Source organism: Phyllobates terribilis, unplaced genomic scaffold (assembly GCF_046119375.1).
Source record: "Phyllobates terribilis strain yellow unplaced genomic scaffold, ASM4611937v1 Scaffold_12__6_contigs__length_324123572, whole genome shotgun sequence".
Lineage (NCBI taxonomy): Eukaryota > Metazoa > Chordata > Amphibia > Anura > Dendrobatidae > Phyllobates > Phyllobates terribilis.
In genome coordinates this window covers 96,709,913-96,731,830 of record NW_027362772.1, presented here as the reverse complement: position 1 = coordinate 96,731,830, position 21,918 = coordinate 96,709,913, and the positions used below count along the sequence as shown (strand labels likewise).

The 21,918-nt window shown below is 48.1% G+C and overlaps 2 protein-coding genes across 6 annotated transcripts in view; both read left to right on the top strand.

Moving 5' to 3' along the window:
* CDA (cytidine deaminase) overlaps nt 1–8,706 on the top strand; it is a 53,625-nt gene extending 44,919 nt beyond the window's left edge. The window contains exons 1-5 of one of the 5 annotated variants that reach the window (XM_073656206.1): nt 1,689–1,918; nt 5,760–5,967; nt 6,220–6,331; nt 7,567–7,624; nt 8,142–8,706. In XM_073656206.1, coding sequence (XP_073512307.1) covers nt 1,781–1,918; nt 5,760–5,967; nt 6,220–6,331; nt 7,567–7,624; nt 8,142–8,255 — 630 coding nt within the window. In that variant the 5' untranslated portion in view covers nt 1,689–1,780 and the 3' untranslated portion in view covers nt 8,256–8,706. Of the gene's footprint in view, nt 1–1,688; nt 1,919–1,974; nt 2,070–3,997; nt 4,180–5,759; nt 5,968–6,219; nt 6,332–7,566; nt 7,625–8,141 lie in introns of those variants that run through there. The other 4 variants (XM_073656209.1, XM_073656210.1, XM_073656207.1 and 1 more) reach the window with 4 other exon arrangements.
* Nucleotides 8,707–8,851: 145 nt separating this feature from the next.
* Nucleotides 8,852–21,918, top strand: part of AGMAT (agmatinase (putative)) — a 39,720-nt gene continuing 26,653 nt past the window's right edge. The window contains exon 1 of the mRNA XM_073656205.1: nt 8,852–9,310. Coding sequence (XP_073512306.1) covers nt 8,853–9,310 — 458 coding nt within the window. The 5' untranslated portion in view covers nt 8,852. The remainder of the gene's footprint in view (nt 9,311–21,918) is intronic.

Below are 21,918 nucleotides of genomic sequence, written 5' to 3'. Positions count from 1 at the left end.
TGAGGACAGAGGAGGCAGCTCATCTTACCCCCCGGCGGCTCATGCCACGGAGCCGTAGGTGGCATCAGGGCATCTCTGGTTTCGCTGGCACCTGTCGGGATAACATGAGATGTTTCCTCACATTGTCATGTGTGCATCCAGGTCGTCACCTCGAGAACCGAATCCTGACAGCTTGGTTCTGTAAAATCTCTGTTAACTCTGTGAAAACCTGGAAAAAAAAACTCTGAAGCACCAGAAGACGTGTAACTAATGTAAAGTCCCCCCCCCCCAAAAATCAAAAACTCTGCAGTTATTTTACTAGCCCCTATTCAGTCGTCGTTGGGAAAACTGGGTGACTACCGTGGCCATTACTTCAGCTCCCACGTGGGGTTAATCGCTCAGCTTCCCAGTCTCCTGGAAAAAAAACAAAAACATTTTCCTGATGTAGAGTCTGTGCAACCCCTGTAAATAGCTGGTTGTCCTGCTGAATGTCACATAATTCTGTCTGCACACAGCCCCTAGGAAAAGAAGATCCCCTCAAATTCCCAGAAGCTTTTGGGCACTGCTGAACCCCACCAAAACCCTCTGAAACTTTTTCATGGAGGTGGTGGCCTGGAAAACAAGTTCTCTTTGCGTGCCACATGCTGTGTCCTACCAAAAAGGCTTTCCTGGTTGAGGGTAAGTATGGCATCAGCAGAGCCAGCAGGGAGGAGGAAGACGATGTAGAGACTGTGTTGGAGAGGGCAGATCACCCAGCTGTGTCACCGTACAGAGAGAGGGGTCACTCCAGGAATGAAGCTGTGCTGATACTTGAGAGCCAGTTAAGGTGGCACCCTACATCCAGCAGGTCCTGACATGAGAAAAGCCTGAAACTAGGAGCAACATGTGAGGTCTGAAGGTGAGTGGAAAAGAGACTGAAACTTAGTGCAACTTCTTTATTTAAAGAGGATAGATGGTGGAGCGGTACTTTAATATTATAGAATATTCTGGTCCTTGTTGGTAGAGTGATTCCCTACTTAGGACCGGCAGACGTGCACACAAGGGAGAGTTCAGCAATTTTAGTTAGATGAGCGAGAAAAGGTTGATGGTTGCATGAGGCAATGAACTTGATGGTTGCATGGTCTGTCATGGGGCAATTAAGTTAATTGATGCTTGCATAATCTTACATGAGGCGATGGACTTGATGGTTTCAACAGCTTTACTAAAACAGAGGTACACAATTAGCAGTGGTGAGCTGACGGGACACTTTTCTGTCTGCTGGCAATGTCTTCAGCAGCACCTACTGCTATTTGGCATGGTCTTCAGCAGCACCTCATGCTCTTTGGCATAGTGTTCAGCAGCACCTCCTGCTCTTTGGCATGGTCTTCAGCAGCACCTCCTGCTCTTTGGCATGGTCTTCAGCAGCACCTCCTCCTTGGCATGGTCTTCAGCAGCACCTCCTGCTCTTTGGCATGGTCTTCAGCAGCACCTCCTGCTCTTTGGCATGGTCTTCAACAGCACCTCCTGCTCTTTGGCATAGTCTTCAACAGCACCTCCTGCTCTTTGGCATGGTCTTCAGCAGCACCTCCTGCTCTTTGGCATGGTCTTCAACAGCACCTCCTGCTCTTTGGCATGGTCTTCAGCAGCACCTCCTGCTCTTTGGCATGGTCTTCAGCAGCACCTCCTGCTCTTTGGCATGGTCTTCAGCAGCACCTCCTGCTCTTTGGCATGGTCTTCAGCAGCACCTCCTGCTCTTTGGCATGGTTTTCAGCTCACACAGCCAGCCTCTTGTTGCAGAAGTGTCCTTTGGTCTCACAGTTACATGTATCGATCCTTCACACTCAGACACCGGTCTCAAATCTTCACTCCTGTTCACACTCGGCATCAACTTTCAGAGCCGCTCCTCCTGTCGGCAGCTAATCTGGTCCCTCTTGGAGTGCGCTCATCCCTTATAAGATGGGTGAGTGTCGGCATCGGTGCCCCCTCCTGTGTATTTCCTGCTGATGACACTTTGTTGCTCTGCCGCTTCCTGTTTCATTTCCTTCATCACCAACGTGAATATACAGCAGGTGACCTTATATATGCACCGACCAGGTAATACACACTGACAGGTGAGGAACTACAAGTCCCAGAAGAGTATAGACATTGGCCCTTCAGCACGTTGGTTGCACTAGATCTTGGGTTGATGCAGCAGGTTAATCTGCTATTAATGTAAAGAAAGAAAAAAAAGCCTTGCGCCATCTAGTGGCCTTTTTATCCCTCTGTCCCTTTAAGTTCTGTTACTTTGTAACATGTTGCATTAGTTTGTTTCCTGGTTGTTAATGATTCTTTTTTAGGTTCTGACCCAGCTTTCCTGGGGTCCGGCATGTCAGGTGTGTACGTGGGGGCGCTGCTGGGCAGATTTTCCGGGTGAGGCCCCTGTAAATGCTCAGATACTGGCGCTGCCCGTGATGTTGGTGACCCTGAAGGCAATATCGCTCACGTTTGGCGCTAAGTAAACCTCAGTTTGCACTTTCGGTGTTTGCATGATCCGTACTAACGACCCGACCTCTGTGCTCCTAAATGTATGACCACCAGGGACGGACTGGGACTGAAACTCGGCCCTGGCATTAGAAAGTACACAGGCCCCCGAGCCTCATATATATGTATTACTAACGTTACCCGGCCTGGAGGAAATCAACATTTACTGCAAAACCAATAATAATAATACCGCCATAGTGAGCGTTAACCAAAACCTCTGTACTAGGACTGATATCACCACCACACACTGACCGTATACAAGTAATAGCAGGTCTACACCAGCGCTCTGCAGACCCTATATGTGTGCACTGTGCAGTTTCTCACCAGTGACGTTCTCACTGATTGTTGTCGCTTATTTTCTTTTTTCCTTTGCATTCGGTCCAGACCGCCATGACACCTTCTTCCGTCTATAATTCATCTCTGTAAGATGTAGCACACAGACATCTTTACTTTGTAATTTGGGCAAAAAAAATATATATTTTTTCATCTTTTACATATTAAAAATTACAAAAAGGAAAATGGGCTGATGCAAAAGTTTGGGCACCCTGCATGGTTAGTACCTAGTAGCGCCCCCTTTTGGAAAGTATCACAGCTTGTAAACGCTTTTTGTAGCCAGACAAGAGTCTTTCAGTTCTTGTTTGAGGGATTTTCCTCCTTTCTTCCTTGGAGAATTCCTCCAGTTCTGTGAGATTCCTGGGGCGTCTTGCTTTCCTCTCCTATTTTGAGATCTAGCCATAGATTTTCAATGATGTTCAGATCAGGGGACTGTGAGGGCCATTGTAAAACCTTCAGCTTGCGCCTTTTGAGGTCGTCTATTGTGGATTGTGACGTGTGTTTAGGATCATTATCCATTTGTAGAATTGCCGGATGCCCAGTCCAGCCCTGATGGCCATTCCCAGCCTGTGCTGTTCCCTCCAGTATCAGTGCCAGATCAGAGTCTGCAACCTGCGGCTCTCCAGCTGTTGTGACACTACATCTGCCAGCATGCATCGGTTTATATTCCACCCTGTGCCACTGTGTACAGCAACCTCCTTACTCTTCATCCCTATTTTCTACATCTCCGCTTGCTGTCAGTGAATGGGAGAATTCCTGTTTTTCTTAGTATTGAACCCAGCCTGAGCAATCCTCTGTGAGCCGCACAAACCTTGTCCTGAGCAGATGCTTTGTTACAATGTACCAGTTTGGAGTCCAGGTTGTTTCGCTCTGAGTTTAGAATAGACTGTAGAGAAAAGGAGAATATTTCTATTCATTGGCAGCAAGCGGAGATCTTTACAGGTAAGGCTTCATTACGGCACAAAGGATCGCCTAGACTGGATGCAACTGTGCCAAATATCAGCTGTGAGCAGCACTAGGGTCACGGACTGCAAGAAGAAAAGTCTGATAAACTGAAACACAAAGCGATCAGAGTTGTAGAAGTTTTCATCCTGTTGGTGACAGGTCTGGTTGTTATAGTGGGGGAGGTGGATATCCACTACAACCCCCATTGTTTCCACTCCCATCAGCTGTGACCGGAGGCTGCACAATGCTGTCACTGGCAGCACAGACTATTGTGATGTCCGGGGACGACTCAGCTGTTTGTCACTCGTCATCCAATGAGCTCCGAGAACTGCGGACGGGCGGACGCCGCGACCTGCTGATATATCTGCTGCCGAGCCGGGACGTCTCAGTGCGAGAGCAACACCGAGCTAGAGGAGGCGACAGGTGAGCACATACGTGTGTGTGTGTGTGTGTGTCTGTGTATATATATATATATATATATATATATATATATATATATATATATATATATATATATATATATATATATATATGAGACAGGTATAGAAATATATATATACAGTGGCATGTAAAAGTTTGTGCACCCCTGGTCAAAATTCCTGTTATTGTGAACAGTTCAGCAAGTTGAAGATGAAATGATCTAAAAGGCCTAAAGTTACAGATGACACATTTCCTTTGTATTTTAAGCAAAATATATATATATATTATAATTTTTTACATTTTAAAAAGGAAAATAGACCGATGCAAAAGTTTGTGCGCCCTGCATGGTCAGTACCTAGTAGCGCCCCCTTTTGCAAGTATCACAGCTTGTAAACGCATTTTGTAGCCAGAAAAGAGTCTTTCAGTTCTTGTTTGAGGGATTTTCCTCGATTCTTCCTTGGAGAATTCCTCCAGTTCTGTGAGATTCCTGGGGCGTCTTGCCTCCTCTGCTATTTTGAGGTTTAGCCACAGATTTTCAATGATGTTCAGATCAGGGGACTGTGAGGGCCATTGTAAAACCTTCTGCTTGCTTCTTTTGAGGTCGTCTATTGCAGATTATGACGTGTGTTTAGGATCATTATCCATTTGTAGAATCATCCTCTTTTCACCTTCAGCTTTTTTACAGATGGTGTTAGGTTTGCATCAAGAATTTGTTGACATGTCATTGAATCCATTCTTCCCTCTACCCGTGAAATGTTCCCCGTGCCATTGGCTGCAACACAACCCCAAAGCATGATTGATCCACCGCCATGCTTAATGGTCGGCGGGATGTTCTTTTCCTGAAATTCTGTGCCCTTTTTTCTCCACACATTCCTTTCATCATTGTGGACAAAGACTTCTATTTTTCCTCATCGGTCCACAGGACTTGTTTCCAGGATACATCAGGCTTGTTTAGATGTTCTTTTTCACTTCTGATGCTGAATTTTATGGTGATGACGCAGGAGAGGTTTTCTTCTGATGACTCTTCCATGAAGGCCATATTTGTGCAGGTGTCTCTGAACAGTAGAACAATGTACCACAACTCCAGAGTCTGCTAAATCTTTCTGAAGGTCTTTTGCAGTCAAGCGGGGCTTCTGATTTGCCTCTCTAGCAATTGAATGAGCAGCTCTCACTGAAATTTTGCTTGGTCTTCCAGACCTGATCTTGACCTCCACTGTTCCTGGTAACTGCCATTTCTTAATTACATTTTGAACTGAGGAAAGGGCAACCTGAAAACTCTTTGCTATCTTCTTATAGCTTCTCCAGCTTTGTGTCCTCCACCATTGTCAGTGCTCGGCGGCTGCTTAGAAGGTCCCACGGCTGCTGGTTTTTGGCACAAGGTTAGAGGAGGTTTTTATAAAGCTGGAAAGTTTGAATCACCGGCCTTTCCCAACGATGATGGTGAAGAAGTCGCTTCGTCTTTAGGGGTTTTGACGCATTTTGCAGTTTTGGAAAGTGCGGAGAGACGAGGGGCGACGGTGAAGGGTGTTCGGAGAGCAGAAAGGAATCACCTTGGTAAATCTCAATCTTTTCTCTTCCCCCAGATTGAAGGATCCTCCGTCACTAAGAAGATGAATGACGACTTCCATGAAGATGGCGTCCACAACGGTCCTTCGCACTGCGGCCTGGAGCCCGAACTGATCCAAAGTCTCATCCGGAAGAGCCACGAAGCCAAAGCTTTCGCCCACTGCCCCTACAGCAGGTTCCGGGTCGGGGCGGCGCTGCTCAGTCCGGACGGGAGGATCTTCCTGGGTAAATGTGAAATCCCAAAAATCCACCAGCACCATCACATCCTCAACGGGGGGTCACAATGACCCCCCCAGTCCTCAGCTGTGAACCCCAATATCTGGAGGTCAGGGACCCTTTAAATGGCCAAGCTTGTACTTGTTGTATTGCTGTGCATTTCCTTTATGTGCCCCTCCTCAGCCCCATGAGGCTGGTGTACTTACTGCTGCTGATTGCTCCATCCTTATGGGTTGATATATATATATATTTTTTTTGTAGGCTGTAATATAGAGAACGCCTGTTACACGCTGGGGATCTGCGCCGAGCGGACCGCCATCCAAACTGCCGTGTCCGAGGGGTCCAAGAAGTTCACTGCCATCGCTATAGCCAGGTAGGTAAAAAAAGTATGAAAGAAACAGCGCCACTCCTGTCAACAGGTTGTATCTGGTATTGCAAGTCAGCTACATTCACTTCAATGGAGCTGCAATACCAGACCCAGCCATGATCAGAGGGGGGGTGCTGTTTCTAGAAAGAAGCGTCCATGTTTTTTTCTGGTCCCAGACAACCACATTGAAGTGTAAAAGTCGTCCCGGTGCCCGATGTGCAGGGAATATTCCATCATCCTCCGAAGATGTCAGTGCAAACTGTGGATTTGGCATTCTGTTCATGAACCAAGAGGCTCAGGATGAGCTCAGTTACATGAGATCACATGGGGGGGGATCACAAATGTCAGCACAATGGTGACTTCTAACCACATGACCCCCATAAATAAGATGCGGGCGCCCCCAGGAGATCCAAGGTCTCAATAAACTTTACGCGTCACTTTGTAAATTCTAACAATCTTATCCGTAAAAGATTTTATTGACATTTTATACGTCGTCGTTACTGCCGTGTTACAATGTCGGAGGCGCCGCTGATCTCGTCGTCTCGTCACCCAACTTTCCATGAACCCAGAATGGCCTGAAGTCCAAGTCCCATTCTCTGTGTATGAATCATCTAACTCCTGAACCAGGAAGCTCAGGATGAACAGATCTACATAGCTGGGTGCAAAAAACGTATCCCAAAGTATAAGAGCTGCTGCGCTGAGACACTGTAACGACCGCAGCTGTGTCAGCGGGAGGCGATGGTGTTAGATACATGTGACCACCATGATAACCCAGCCTGGCATGGCTGATAACAGAGAACAATAGATTGTATTCTGTACTCCTAAAAATGGCAGATAACAGAGAACGGTAGGGGAAACCTTGGGTTAATCATGTACCAGGGACTCACATGGGGTTAATGATTGCAGCCTCAGACCTGACCCCACGGATTAATGATTGACAGCTGAGCTTCTGCCGATTACTGGTTAACAGGAGGAGTCGGATCGTGCGATTATATTATAACCGATCTATTATAACAGGGAAATAATCAACTGTCTGGAAGAAGGTGAAATAACTGCGCCGGTATAGGGCCGCGTCCACACTGCCGTTCTCACTGCGCTTATCCTGCCAATCCGGTTCCTGCAGTATACAGATCACTTCTCAGCATTGCTGCCCTCTGGTGGCCAGTGTGAATAGTGCAATCACTTTTAGATTCATTTTCTTTATAGATTTGATTGTGTTTTTCTGCTTTTTTTTCTTACAGTGACGTGGAAAACGAATTTATAACTCCGTGCGGGGCCTGCAGACAGGTCATGAGGGAGGTACGAGGGGTCATTGCTAAGCAGCTCTTTTATCTGATCCATTGGTCGACTTCATTTCAGTTTGACAAGTAGCGAATAGCTGATCTGATTCTGGGGAGTGCAAGGGTGGCAAGCGAGTAGTGATTGTAGGGGGTGCACGCGCATCAGGATGCAGGGGGTGCACGCGCGTCAGGACGCAGGGGGTGCACGCGCGTCAGGACGCAGGGGGTGCACGCGCGTCAGGACGCAGGGGGTGCACGCGCGTCAGGACGCAGGGGGTGCATGCGCGTCAGGACGTAGGGGGTGCACGCTCGCTGTCTTGGTGCCGGTGCACTCCTTCATTTAGGACTACACGGCGACTTTTGACAAGCAATTCTAAGAAGCGATTTCTTGTTGCGGTTGCAGCCTCTCAGTGCGACCCCATTGACTTCAATCGTGCTGCACAATTTAGCGATCTTTGGCCACGTGCCGCTTCCCCGGCCCAGTACGGACGGATCTTGCAGGCTGCACAGTCTGATCTCGTGTCTCTTTCTTGCAGTTTGGCTCGGAGTGGCAGATCATCCTCACCAAGCCGAGCGGCTCCTACGTCATCACCACCCTCCAGCAGCTGCTGCCCATGTCCTTTGGACCCGAGAACTTGACCATGAAATAAGAGGATGAACATTCACCAGATGTAAATGGTTATTTATTAAATGAAGATGAGATATTCCAGGAGAACGGACACTGCGCGAACCCCCCGGAGCGCGGACCCCCCGGAGCGCAGCCACGAGGAAGGTCATAGGGTCCCCAACTCCACCCTGGGGCTGACATCACACATCCAGAATGGCCTTCTGTCCCATATACAGCCATACGAGCCGTCTCCCATGTTGCTGTGTAACGAGACAAGGTGCCATTCAGGATCAGGAAAAGCTGAGTGATGGCCGCAGAGGGAGAAGTACCGGCGGGCGTACCGGTGGTCATTGTCACAGAGAAATAGAAGTTGTGGCCCGATGACGGCCGACGTTGAGGCCGGGACTGATTTGTGCTGATGATTTTAATGTACCAATAAATAGATGTGGCCTGTGCACATTACTCTAGTCACAACCAAATCTGACACTGAGATCGTCCTTCTGCGCCCCCCACAGGCCGCGGCGTTGTTTGCAATGGAGAGGGCCAATTTCTGTAGAGCGTCAGTAATAAGCCTTTATGACCGCGCGGGGCCAAGGGTCACTCTCTGCACCATCAGTGCAATACCAGCAGTGACCAACAGATGTCACCAGAGACCGAGGGCCACATCCAGCACCTGGAGGGCTGGAGGTGTCCGAATTTAGGGGAGGGGAGAAGCATTAGATCCGCTGTCACCCGAGGGGCGGAGAGCGACACAAGAAGGAGACGTCCGCACCTTGTACTCTGGGACAAGTATCTCGTCATGGCCAAAGTGATCGCCATCTGCAGAGCCGCCGCTCCGTGCATCCGGAAACTGCACCCCCGCTGGGCCTCCTGCTCAGTTTTGGGGTCTCTGCCGGATTGTGGGAGCAGGGGAGCCCCCCCTGGGCGCAGGATGTCTGGTTCGAGGTTTAACGAGCCGCTGAGCGCTGAAGAGGTGGCTCGAATGGCCGGAGTAAGCACCATGTGTCGTCTTCCCTACCAGGAGTCTGCGGAGGGGCTGGACGCAGCGTTTATCGGGGTCCCCCTGGATACCGGCACCTCCAACCGACCTGGAGCAAGGCAAGGAGCGCAGAACGGTGCGGCCGGACCATGCTGCCCCCGCAGGTCCCCGCAGGGCAGAGGGGGCGGTCCGGGGGGGCTTATTCTCCATTATGGAGCGTAACATTATCTCATGTGTTACTGAGCTGCTGAGCAGAGGGATCGTATGTCCCCTCTCCGGGAAGGTCTGGAGGGCTCCCAAAATAAAGGAGATCCCAACCGCTGACATGCAAATATCCTGCAAAAGCTCCCGCAGCCTCCACTAGGGGGAGCCAATTCCCGTGTAATTATACGGTGTGTGTGTGATGAGCGCCCTCTGGGGGTGGCTGCAGCCGGGAAGAAAAGTGTCATCATAAAGTCTAAGGGGCACAGTATGTTCAGAAATAGTCCATGTGTATCTAATCCTATCCTGTGTGATACTGTCTGCTGAGCCGTGTATCTCATCCTATCCTGTGTGATACGGTCTGCTGAGCCGTGTATCTAATCCTATCCTGTGTGATACTGTCTGCTGAGCTGTGTATCTAATCCTATCCTGTGTGATACTGTCTGCTGAGCCGTGTATCTAATCCTCTCCTGTGTGATACTGTCTGCTGAGCCGTGTATCTAATCCTCTCCTGTGTGATACTGACTGCTGAGCCGTGTATCTAATCCTGTCCTGTGTGATACTGATTGCTGAGCCGTGTATCTAATCCTATCCTGTGTGGTACTGTCTGCTGAGCCGTGTATCTAATCCTATCCTGTGTGATACTGTCTGCTGAGCCGTGTATCTAATCCTATCCTGTGTGATACTGTCTACTGAGCCGTGTATCTAATCCTATCCTGTGTGATACTGTCTGCTGAGCCGTGTATCTAATCCAATCCCGTGTGATACTGTCTGCTAAGCCGTGTATCTAATCCTCTCCTGTGTGATACTGTCTGCTGAGCCGTGTATCTAATCCTCTCCCGTGTGATACTGTCTGCTGACTCATGTATCTAATCCTATCCTGTGTGATACGATCTTCTGAGCCGTGTATCTAATCCTATCCTGTGTGATACTGTCTGCTGAGCCGTGTATCTAATCCTCTCCCGTGTGATACTGTCTGCTGACTCATGTATCTAATCCTCTCCTGTGTGATACTGTCTGCTGAGCCGTGTATCTAATCATATGCTGTGTGATACTGTCTGCTGAGCCGTGTATCTAATCCTATCCTGTGTGATACTGTCTGCTAAGCCGTGTATCTAATCCTATCCTGTGTGATACTGTCTGCTGAGCCGTGTATCTAATCCTATCCTGTGTGATACTGTCTGCTGAGCCGTGTATCTAATCCTATCCTGTGTGATACTGTCTGCTGAGCCGTGTATCTAATCATATGCTGTGTGATACTGTCTGCTGAGCCGTGTATCTAATCCTATCCTGTGTGATACTGTCTGCTAAGCCGTGTATCTAATCCTATCCTGTGTGATACTGTCTGCTGAGCCGTGTATCTAATCCTCTCCTGTGTGATACTGTCTGCTGATCTGTGTATCTAATCCTGTCCTGTGTGATACTGTCTGCTGAGCCGTGTATCTAATCCTATCCTGTGTGATACTGTCTGCTGAGCCGTGTATCTAATCCTATCCTGTGTGATACTGACTGCTGAGCCGTGTATCTAATCCTATCCCGTGTGATACTGTCTGCTAAGCTGTGTATCTAATCCTATCCTGTGTGATACTGTCTGCTGAGCCGTGTATCTAATCCTATCCTGTGTGATACTGTCTGCTGAGCCGTGTATCTAATCCTCTCCTGTGTGATACTGTCTGCTGAGCTGTGTATCTAATCCTATCCTGTGTGATACTGTCTGCTAAGCTGTGTATCTAATCCTATCCTGTGTGATACTGTCTGCTGAGCCGTGTATCTAATCCTCTCCTGTGTGATACTGTCTGCTGATCTGTGTATCTAATCCTCTCCTGTGTGATACTGTCTGCTGAGCCGTGTATCTAATCCTCTCCTGTGCGATACTGATTGCTGAGCCGTGTATCTAATCCTCTCCTGTGTGATACTGTCTGCTGAGCTGTGTATCTAATCCTATCCTGTGTGATACTGTCTGCTGAGCCCTGTATCTAATCCTCTCCTGTGTGATACTGTCTGCTGAGCTGTGTATCTAATCCTATCCTGTGTGATACTCTCTGCCGTGTATCTAATCCTCTCCTGTGTGATACTGTCTGCTGAGCCGTGTATCTAATCCTCTCCTGTGTGATACTGTCTGCTGAGCTGTGTATCTAATCCTATCCTGTGTGATACTGTCTGCTGAGCCCTGTATCTAATCCTCTCCTGTGTGATACTGTCTGCTGAGCCGTGTATCTAATCCTATCCTGTGTGATACTGTCTGCTGAGCCGTGTATCTAATCCTCTCCTGTGTGATACTGTCTGCTGAGCCCTGTATCTAATCCTCTCCTGTGTGATACTGTCTGCTGAGCCGTGTATCTAATCCTCTCCTGTGTGATACTGTCTGCTGAGCCCTGTATCTAATCCTATCCTGTGTGATACTGTCTGCTGAGCCCTGTATCTAATCCTCTCCTGTGTGATACCGTCTGCTGAGCCCTGTATCTAATCCTATCCTGTGTGATACTGTCTGCTGAGCCGTGTATCTAATCCTCTCCTGTGTGATACTATCTGCTGAGCCGTGTATCTAATCCTCTCCTGTGTGATACTGTCTGCTGAGCCGTGTATCTAATCCTCTCCTGTGTGATACTGTCTGCTGAGCTGTGTATCTAATCCTATCCTGTGTGATACTGTCTGCTGAGCCCTGTATCTAATCCTCTCCTGTGTGATACTGTCTGCTGAGCCCTGTATCTAATCCTATCCTGTGTGATACTGTCTGCTGAGCCGTGTATCTAATCCTCTCCTGTGTGATACTGTCTGCTGAGCCGTGTATCTAATCCTCTCCTGTGTGATACTGTCTGCTGAGCCGTGTATCTAATCCCATCCTGTGTGATACTGTCTGCTGAGCCGTGTATCTAATCCTATCCTGTGTGATACTGTCTGCTGAGCCGTGTATCTAATCCTTTCCTGTGTGATACTGTCTGCTGAGCCGTGTATCTAATCCTATCCTGTGTGATACTGTCTTCTGAGCCGTGTATCTAATCCTTTCCTGTGTGATACTGTCTGCTGAGCCGTGTATCTAATCCTTTCCTGTGTGATACTGTCTGCTGAGCCGTGTATCTAATCCTTTCCTGTGTGATACTGTCTGCTGAGCCGTGTATCTAATCCTCTCCTGTGTGATACTGTCTGCTGAGCCGTGTATCTAATCCTATCCTGTGTGATACTGTCTGCTGAGCCGTGTATCTAATCCTCTCCTGTGTGATACTGTCTGCTGAGCCGTGTATCTAATCCTATCATGTGTGATACTGTCTGCTGAGCCGTGTATCTAATCCCATCCTGTGTGATACTCTCTGCTGAGCCGTGTATCTAATCCTATCCTGTGTGATACTGTCTGCTGAGCCGTGTATCTAATCCTTTCCTGTGTGATACTGTCTGCTGAGCCGTGTATCTAATCCTCTCCTGTGTGATACTGTCTGCTGAGCCCTGTATCTAATCCTTTCCTGTGTGATACTGTCTGCTGAGCCGTGTATCTAATCCTTTCCTGTGTGATACTGTCTGCTGAGCCGTGTATCTAATCCTTTCCTGTGTGATACTGTCTGCTGAGCCGTGTATCTAATCCTATCCTGTGTGATACTGTCTGCTGAGCCGTGTATCTAATCCTTTCCTGTGTGATACTGTCTGCTGAGCCGTGTATCTAATCCTATCCTGTGTGATACTGTCTTCTGAGACGTGTATCTAATCCTATCCTGTGTGATACTGTCTGCTGAGCCGTGTATCTAATCCTCTCCTGTGTGATACTGTCTGCTGAGCCGTGTATCTAATCCTCTCCTGTGTGATACCGTCTGCTGAGCCGTGTATCTAATCCTCTCCTGTGTGATACTGTCTGCTGAGCCGTGTATCTAATCCTTTCCTGTGTGATACTGTCTGCTGAGCCGTGTATCTGATCTTATCCTGTGTGATACCGTCTGCTGAGCCGTGTATCTAATCCTCTCCTGTGTGATACCATCTGCTGAGCCGTGTATCTAATCTTATCCTGTGTGATACCGTCTGCTGAGCCGTGTATCTAATCCTCTCCTGTGTGATACTGTCTGCTGAGCCGTGTATCTAATCATATCCTGTGTGATACCGTCTGCTGAGCCGTGTATCTAATCCTCTCCTGTGTGATACTGTCTGCTGAGCCGTGTATCTAATCCTCTCCTGTGTGATACTGTCTGCTGAGCCGTGTATCTAATCCTTTCCTGTGTGATACTGTCTGCTGAGCCGTGTATCTAATCTTATCCTGTGTGATACCGTCTGCTGAGCCGTGTATCTAATCCTCTCCTGTGTGATACTGTCTGCTGAGCCTGTATCTAATACTCTCCTGTGTGATACTGTCTGCTGAGCCGTGTATCTAATCCTATCCTGTGTGATACTGTCTGCTGAGCCGTGTATCTAATCCTCTCCTGTGCGATACTGATTGCTGAGCCGTGTATCTAATCTTATCCTGTGTGATACCGTCTGCTGAGCCCTGTATCTAATCCTTTCCTGTGTGATACTGTCTGCTGAGCCGTGTATCTAATCTTATCCTGTGTGATACCGTCTGCTGAGCCGTGTATCTAATCCTCTCCTGTGTGATACTGTCTGCTGAGCCTGTATCTAATACTCTCCTGTGTGATACTGTCTGCTGAGCCGTGTATCTAATCCTCTCCTGTGTGATACTGTCTGCCGTGTATCTAATCCTCTCCTGTGTGATACTGTCTGCTGAGCCGTGTATCTAATCCTCTCCTGTGTGATACTGTCTGCTGAGCCGTGTATCTAATCCTATCCTGTGTGATACTCTCTGCCGTGTATCTAATCCTCTCCTGTGTGATACTGTCTGCTGAGCCGTGTATCTAATCCCATCCTGTGTGATACTATCTGCTGAGCCATGTATCTAATCCTCTCCTGTGTGATACTGTCTGCTGAGCCGTGTATCTAATCCTATCCTGTGTGATACTCTCTGCCGTGTATCTAATCCTCTCCTGTGTGATACTGTCTGCTTAGCCGTGTATCTAATCCTCTCCTGTGTGATACTCTCTGCCGTGTATCTAATCCTCTCCTGTGTGATACTGTCTGCTGAGCCGTGTATCTAATCCTATCCTGTGTGATACTCTCTGCCGTGTATCTAATCCTCTCCTGTGTGATACTGTCTGCTGAGCCGTGTATCTAATCCCATCCTGTGTGATACCGTCTGCTGAGCCGTGTATCTAATCCTATGCTGTGTGATACTGTCTGCTGAGCCGTGTATCTAATCCTATGCTGTGTGATACTGTCTGCTGAGCTGTGTATCTAATCCTCTCCTGTGTGATACTGTCTGCTGAGCCGTGTATCTAATCCTCTCCTGTGTGATACCGTCTGCTGAGCCGTGTATCTAATCCTATCCTGTGTGATACCGTCTGCTGAGCCGTGTATCTAATCCTCTCCTGTGTGATACCGTCTGCTGAGCCGTGTATCTAATCCTATCCTGTGTGATACCGTCTGCTGAGCTGTGTATCTAATCCTCTCCTGTGTGATACTGTCTGCTGAGCCGTGTATCTAATCCTCTCCTGTGTGATACCGTCTGCTGAGCCGTGTATCTAATCCTATCCTGTGTGATACTGTCTGCTGAGCCGTGTATCTAATCCTCTCCTGTGTGATACCGTCTGCTGAGCTCTGTATCTAATCCTCTCCTGTGTGATACCGTCTGCTGAGCCGCGTATCTAATCCTATCCTGTGTGATACCGTCTGCTGAGCCGCGTATCTAATCCTCTCCTGTGTGATACTGTCTGCTGAGCCGTGTATCTAATCCTCTCATGTGTGATACCGTCTGCTGAGCCGTGTATCTAATCCTCTCCTGTGTGATACTATCTGCTGAGCCGTGTATCTAATCCTCTCCTGTGTGATACTGTCTGCTGAGCTGTGTATCTAATCCTCTCCTGTGTGATACTGTCTGCTGAGCTGTGTATCTAATCCTCTCCTGTGTGATACTGTCTGCTGAGCCGTGTATCTAATCCTATCCTGTGTGATACTATCTGCTGAGCCGTGTATCTAATCCTCTCCTGTGTGATACTGTCTGCTGAGCTGTGTATCTAATCCTCTCCTGTGTGATACTGACTGCTGAGCCGTGTATCTAATCCTATCCTGTGTGATACTGTCTGCTGAGCCGTGTATCTAATCCCATCCTGTGTGATACTGTCTGCTGAGCCGTGTATCTAATCCTATCCTGTGTGATACTGTCTGCTGAGCCGTGTATCTAATCCTATCCTGTGTGATACTCTCTGCCGTGTATCTAATCCTCTCCTGTGTGATACTGTCTGCTGAGCCGTGTATCTAATCCTCTCCTGTGCGATACTGATTGCTGAGCCGTGTATCTAATCCCATCCTGTGTGATACTGTCTGCTGAGCCGTGTATCTAATCCTCTCCTGTGCGATACTGATTGCTGAGCCGTGTATCTAATCCCATCCTGTGTGATACTGTCTGCTGAGCCGTGTATCTAATCCTCTCCTGTGTGATACTGTCTGCTGAGCCGTGTATCTAATCATATCCTGTGTGATACTATCTGCTGAGCCGTGTATCTAATCCTCTCCTGTGTGATACTGTCTGCTGAGCTGTGTATCTAATCCTATCCTGTGTGATACTGACTGCTGAGCCGTGTATCTAATCCTCTCCTGTGTGATACTGTCTGCTGAGCCGTGTATCTAATCCCATCCTGTGTGATACTGTCTGCTGAGCCGTGTATCTAATCCTATCCTGTGTGATACTGTCTGCTGAGCCGTGTATCTAATCCTATCCTGTGTGATACTGTCTGCTGAGCCGTGTATCTAATCCTCTCCTGTGTGATACCGTCTGCTGAGCTGTGTATCTAATCCTATCCTGTGTGATACTGTCTGCTGAGCAGTGTATCTAATCCTCTCCTGTGTGATACCGTCTGCTGAGCTGTGTATCTAATCCTATCCTGTGTGATACTGTCTGCTGAGCAGTGTATCTAATCCTATCCTGTGTGATACTGTCTGCTGAGCAGTGTATCTAATCCTATCCTGTGTGATACTGTCTGCTGAGCAGTGTATCTAATCCTCTCCTGTGTGATTCCGTCTGCTGAGCCGTGTATCTAATCCTCTCCTGTGTGATACTGTCTGCTGAGCCGTGTATCTAATCCTCTCCTGTGTGATACCGTCTGCTGAGTTGTGTATCTAATCCTCTCCTGTGTGATACTGTCTGCTGAGCCGTGTATCTAATCCTCTCCTGTTTGATACCGTCTGCTGAGCCGTGTATCTAATCCTATCCTGTGTGATACTGTCTGCTGAGCCGTGTATCTAATCCTCTCCTGTGTGATACCGTCTGCTGAGCTCTGTATCTAATCCTCTCCTGTGTGATACTGTCTGCTGAGCCGTTTATCTAATCCTCTCCTGTGTGATACCGTCTGCTGAGCCGTGTATCTAATCCTATCCTGTGTGATACTGACTGCTGAGCCGTGTATCTAATCCTATCCTGTGTGATACTGTCTGCTGAGCCGTGTATCTAATCCTATCCTGTGTGATACTGTCTGCCGTGTATCTAATCCTCTCCTGTGTGATACTGTCTGCTGAGCCGTGTATCTAATCCTCTCCTGTGTGATACTGTCTGCTGAGCCGTGTATCTAATCCTCTCCTGTGCGATACTGATTGCTGAGCCGTGTATCTAATCCTCTCCTGTGTGATACTGTCTGCTGAGCCGTGTATCTAATCCTATCCTGTGTGATACTCTCTGCCGTGTATCTAATCCTCTCCTGTGTGATACTGTCTGCTGAGCCGTGTATCTAATCCCATCCTTTGTGTCTGCTGAGCCGTGTATCTAATCCTATGCTGTGTGATACTGTCTGCTGAGCCGTGTATCTAATCCTATGCTGTGTTATACTGTCTGCTGAGCTGTGTATCTAATCCTCTCCTGTGTGATACTGTCTGCTGAGCCGTGTATCTAATCCTCTCCTGTGTGATACCGTCTGCTGAGCCGTGTATCTAATCCTATCCTGTGTGATACCGTCTGCTGAGCCGTGTATCTAATCCTCTCCTGTGTGATACCGTCTGCTGAGCCGTGTATCTAATCTTATCCTGTGTGATACCGTCTGCTGAGCCGTGTATCTAATCCTCTCCTGTGTGATATCGTCTGCTGAGCCGTGTATCTAATCCTCTCCTGTGTGATACCGTCTGCTGAGCCGTGTATCTAATCCTCTCCTGTGTGATACCGTCTGCTGAGCCGTGTATCTAATCCTTTCCTGTGTGATACCGTCTGCTGAGCCGTGTATCTAATCCTCTCCTGTGTGATACCGTCTGCTGAGCCGCGTATCTAATCCTATCCTGTGTGATACTGTCTGCTGAGCCGTGTATCTAATCCTATCCTGTGTGATACCGTCTGCTGAGCCGCGTATCTAATCCTATCCTGTGTGATACTATCTGCTGAGCCGTATATCTAATCCTCTCCTGTGTGATACCGTCTGCTGAGCCGTGTATCTAATCCTCTCCTGTGTGATACTGTCTGCTGAGCCGTGTATCTAATCCTCTCCTGTGCGATACTGATTGCTGAGCCGTGTATCTAATCCCATCCTGTGTGATACTGTCTGCTGAGCCGTGTATCTAATCCTCTCCTGTGCGATACTGATTGCTGAGCCGTGTATCTAATCCCATCCTGTGTGATACTGTCTGCTGAGCCGTGTATCTAATCCTCTCCTGTGTGATACTGTCTGCTGAGCCGTGTATCTAATCATATCCTGTGTGATACTATCTGCTGAGCCGTGTATCTAATCCTCTCCTGTGTGATACTGTCTGCTGAGCTGTGTATCTAATCCTATCCTGTGTGATACTGACTGCTGAGCCGTGTATCTAATCCTCTCCTGTGTGATACTGTCTGCTGAGCCGTGTATCTAATCCCATCCTGTGTGATACTGTCTGCTGAGCCGTGTATCTAATCCTATCCTGTGTGATACTGTCTGCTGAGCCGTGTATCTAATCCTATCCTGTGTGATACTGTCTGCTGAGCCGTGTATCTAATCCTCTCCTGTGTGATACCGTCTGCTGAGCTGTGTATCTAATCCTATCCTGTGTGATACTGTCTGCTGAGCAGTGTATCTAATCCTCTCCTGTGTGATACCGTCTGCTGAGCTGTGTATCTAATCCTATCCTGTGTGATACTGTCTGCTGAGCAGTGTATCTAATCCTATCCTGTGTGATACTGTCTGCTGAGCAGTGTATCTAATCCTATCCTGTGTGATACTGTCTGCTGAGCAGTGTATCTAATCCTCTCCTGTGTGATTCCGTCTGCTGAGCCGTGTATCTAATCCTCTCCTGTGTGATACTGTCTGCTGAGCCGTGTATCTAATCCTCTCCTGTGTGATACCGTCTGCTGAGTTGTGTATCTAATCCTCTCCTGTGTGATACTGTCTGCTGAGCCGTGTATCTAATCCTCTCCTGTGTGATACCGTCTGCTGAGCCGTGTATCTAATCCTATCCTGTGTGATACTGTCTGCTGAGCCGTGTATCTAATCCTCTCCTGTGTGATACCGTCTGCTGAGCTCTGTATCTAATCCTCTCCTGTGTGATACTGTCTGCTGAGCCGTTTATCTAATCCTCTCCTGTGTGATACCGTCTGCTGAGCCGTGTATCTAATCCTATCCTGTGTGATACTGACTGCTGAGCCGTGTATCTAATCCTATCCTGTGTGATACTGTCTGCTGAGCCGTGTATCTAATCCTATCCTGTGTGATACTGTCTGCCGTGTATCTAATCCTCTCCTGTGTGATACTGTCTGCTGAGCCGTGTATCTAATCCTCTCCTGTGTGATACTGTCTGCTGAGCCGTGTATCTAATCCTCTCCTGTGCGATACTGATTGCTGAGCCGTGTATCTAATCCTCTCCTGTGTGATACTGTCTGCTGAGCCGTGTATCTAATCCTATCCTGTGTGATACTCTCTGCCGTGTATCTAATCCTCTCCTGTGTGATACTGTCTGCTGAGCCGTGTATCTAATCCCATCCTTTGTGTCTGCTGAGCCGTGTATCTAATCCTATGCTGTGTGATACTGTCTGCTGAGCCGTGTATCTAATCCTATGCTGTGTTATACTGTCTGCTGAGCTGTGTATCTAATCCTCTCCTGTGTGATACTGTCTGCTGAGCCGTGTATCTAATCCTCTCCTGTGTGATACCGTCTGCTGAGCCGTGTATCTAATCCTATCCTGTGTGATACCGTCTGCTGAGCCGTGTATCTAATCCTCTCCTGTGTGATACCGTCTGCTGAGCCGTGTATCTAATCTTATCCTGTGTGATACCGTCTGCTGAGCCGTGTATCTAATCCTCTCCTGTGTGATATCGTCTGCTGAGCCGTGTATCTAATCCTCTCCTGTGTGATACCGTCTGCTGAGCCGTGTATCTAATCCTCTCCTGTGTGATACCGTCTGCTGAGCCGTGTATCTAATCCTTTCCTGTGTGATACCGTCTGCTGAGCCGTGTATCTAATCCTCTCCTGTGTGATACCGTCTGCTGAGCCGCGTATCTAATCCTATCCTGTGTGATACTGTCTGCTGAGCCGTGTATCTAATCCTATCCTGTGTGATACCGTCTGCTGAGCCGCGTATCTAATCCTATCCTGTGTGATACTATCTGCTGAGCCGTATATCTAATCCTCTCCTGTGTGATACCGTCTGCTGAGCCGTGTATCTAATCCTCTCCTGTGTGATACCGTCTGCTGAGCCGCGTATCTAATCCTATCCTGTGTGATACTATCTGCTGAGCCGTATATCTAATCCTCTCCTGTGTGATACCGTCTGCTGAGCCGTGTATCTAATCCTCTCCTGTGTGATACTATCTGCTGAGCCGTGTATCTAATCCTCTCCTGTGTGATACTGTCTGCTGAGCTGTGTATCTAATCCTATCCTGTGTGATACTGACTGCTGAGCCGTGTATCTAATCCTCTCCTGTGTGATACTGTCTGCTGAGCCGTGTATCTAATCCCATCCTGTGTGATACTGTCTGCTGAGCCGTGTATCTAATCCTCTCCTGTGCGATACTGATTGCTGAGCCGTGTATCTAATCCTCTCCTGTGTGATGCTGTCTGCTGAGCCGTGTATCTAATCCTCTCCTGTGTGATACCGTCTGCTGAGCCGTGTATCTAATCCCATCCTGTGTGATACTGTCTGCTGAGCCGTGTATCTAATCCTATCCTGTGTGATACTGTCTGCTGAGCCGTGTATCTAATCCTATCCTGTGTGATACCGTCTGATGAGCCGTGTATCTAATCCTCTCCTGTGTGATACTGTCTGCTGAGCCGTGTATCTAATCCTATCCTGTGTGATACTGTCTGCTGAGCCGTGTATCTAATCCTTTCCTGTGTGATACTGTCTGCTGAGCCCTGTATCTAATCCTCTCCTGTGTGATACTGTCTGCTGAGCCCTGTATCTAATCCTCTCCTGTGTGATACTGTCTGCTGAGCCGTGTATCTAATCCCATCCTGTGTGATACTGTCTGCTGAGCCGTGTATCTAATCCTCTCCTGTGCGATACTGATTGCTGAGCCGTGTATCTAATCCTCTCCTGTGTGATACTGTCTGCTGAGCCGTGTATCTAATCCTCTCCTGTGTGATACTGTCTGCTGAGCCGTGTATCTAATCCTCTCCTGTGCGATACTGATTGCTGAGCCGTGTATCTAATCCTCTCCTGTGCGATACTGATTGCTGAGCCCTGTATCTAATCCTCTCCTGTGTGATACTGTCTGCTGAGCCCTGTATCTAATCCTCTCCTGTGTGATACTGTCTGCTGAGCCGTGTATCTAATCCCATCCTGTGTGATACTGTCTGCTGAGCCGTGTATCTAATCCCATCCTGTGTGATACTGTCTGCTGAGCCGTGTATCTAATCCCATCCTGTGTGATACTGTCTGCTGAGCCATGTATCTTATCCTCTCCTGTGTGATACTGTCTGCTGAGCCGTGTATCTAATCCCATCCTGTGTGATACTATCTGCTGAGCCGTGTATCTAATCCTCTCCTGTGTGATACTGTCTGCTGAGCCCTGTATCTAATCCTATCCTGTGTGATACTGTCTGCTGAGCCGTGTATCTAATCCTTTCCTGTGTGATACTGTCTGCTGAGCCGTGTATCTAATCCTATCCTGTGTGATACTGTCTGCTGAGCCGTGTATCTAATCCTCTCCTGTGTGATACTGTCTGCTGAGCCGTGTATCTAATCCTATCCTGTGTGATACTGTCTGCTGAGCTGTGTGTCTAATCCTATCCTGTGTGATACTGTCTGCTGAGCTGTGTATCTAATCTTCTCCTGTGTGATACCGTCTGCTGAGCCGTGTATCTAATTCTCTCCTGTGTGATACTATCTGCTGAGCCGTGTATCTAATCCTATCCTGTGTGATACTGACTGCTGAGCCGTGTATCTAATCCTCTCCTGTGTGATACTGTCTGCTGAGCCGTGTATCTAATCCCATCCTGTGTGATACTGTCTGCTGAGCCGTGTATCTAATCCTATCCTGTGTGATACTGTCTGCTGAGCCGTGTATCTAATCCTATTCTGTGTGATACTCTCTGCCGTGTATCTAAT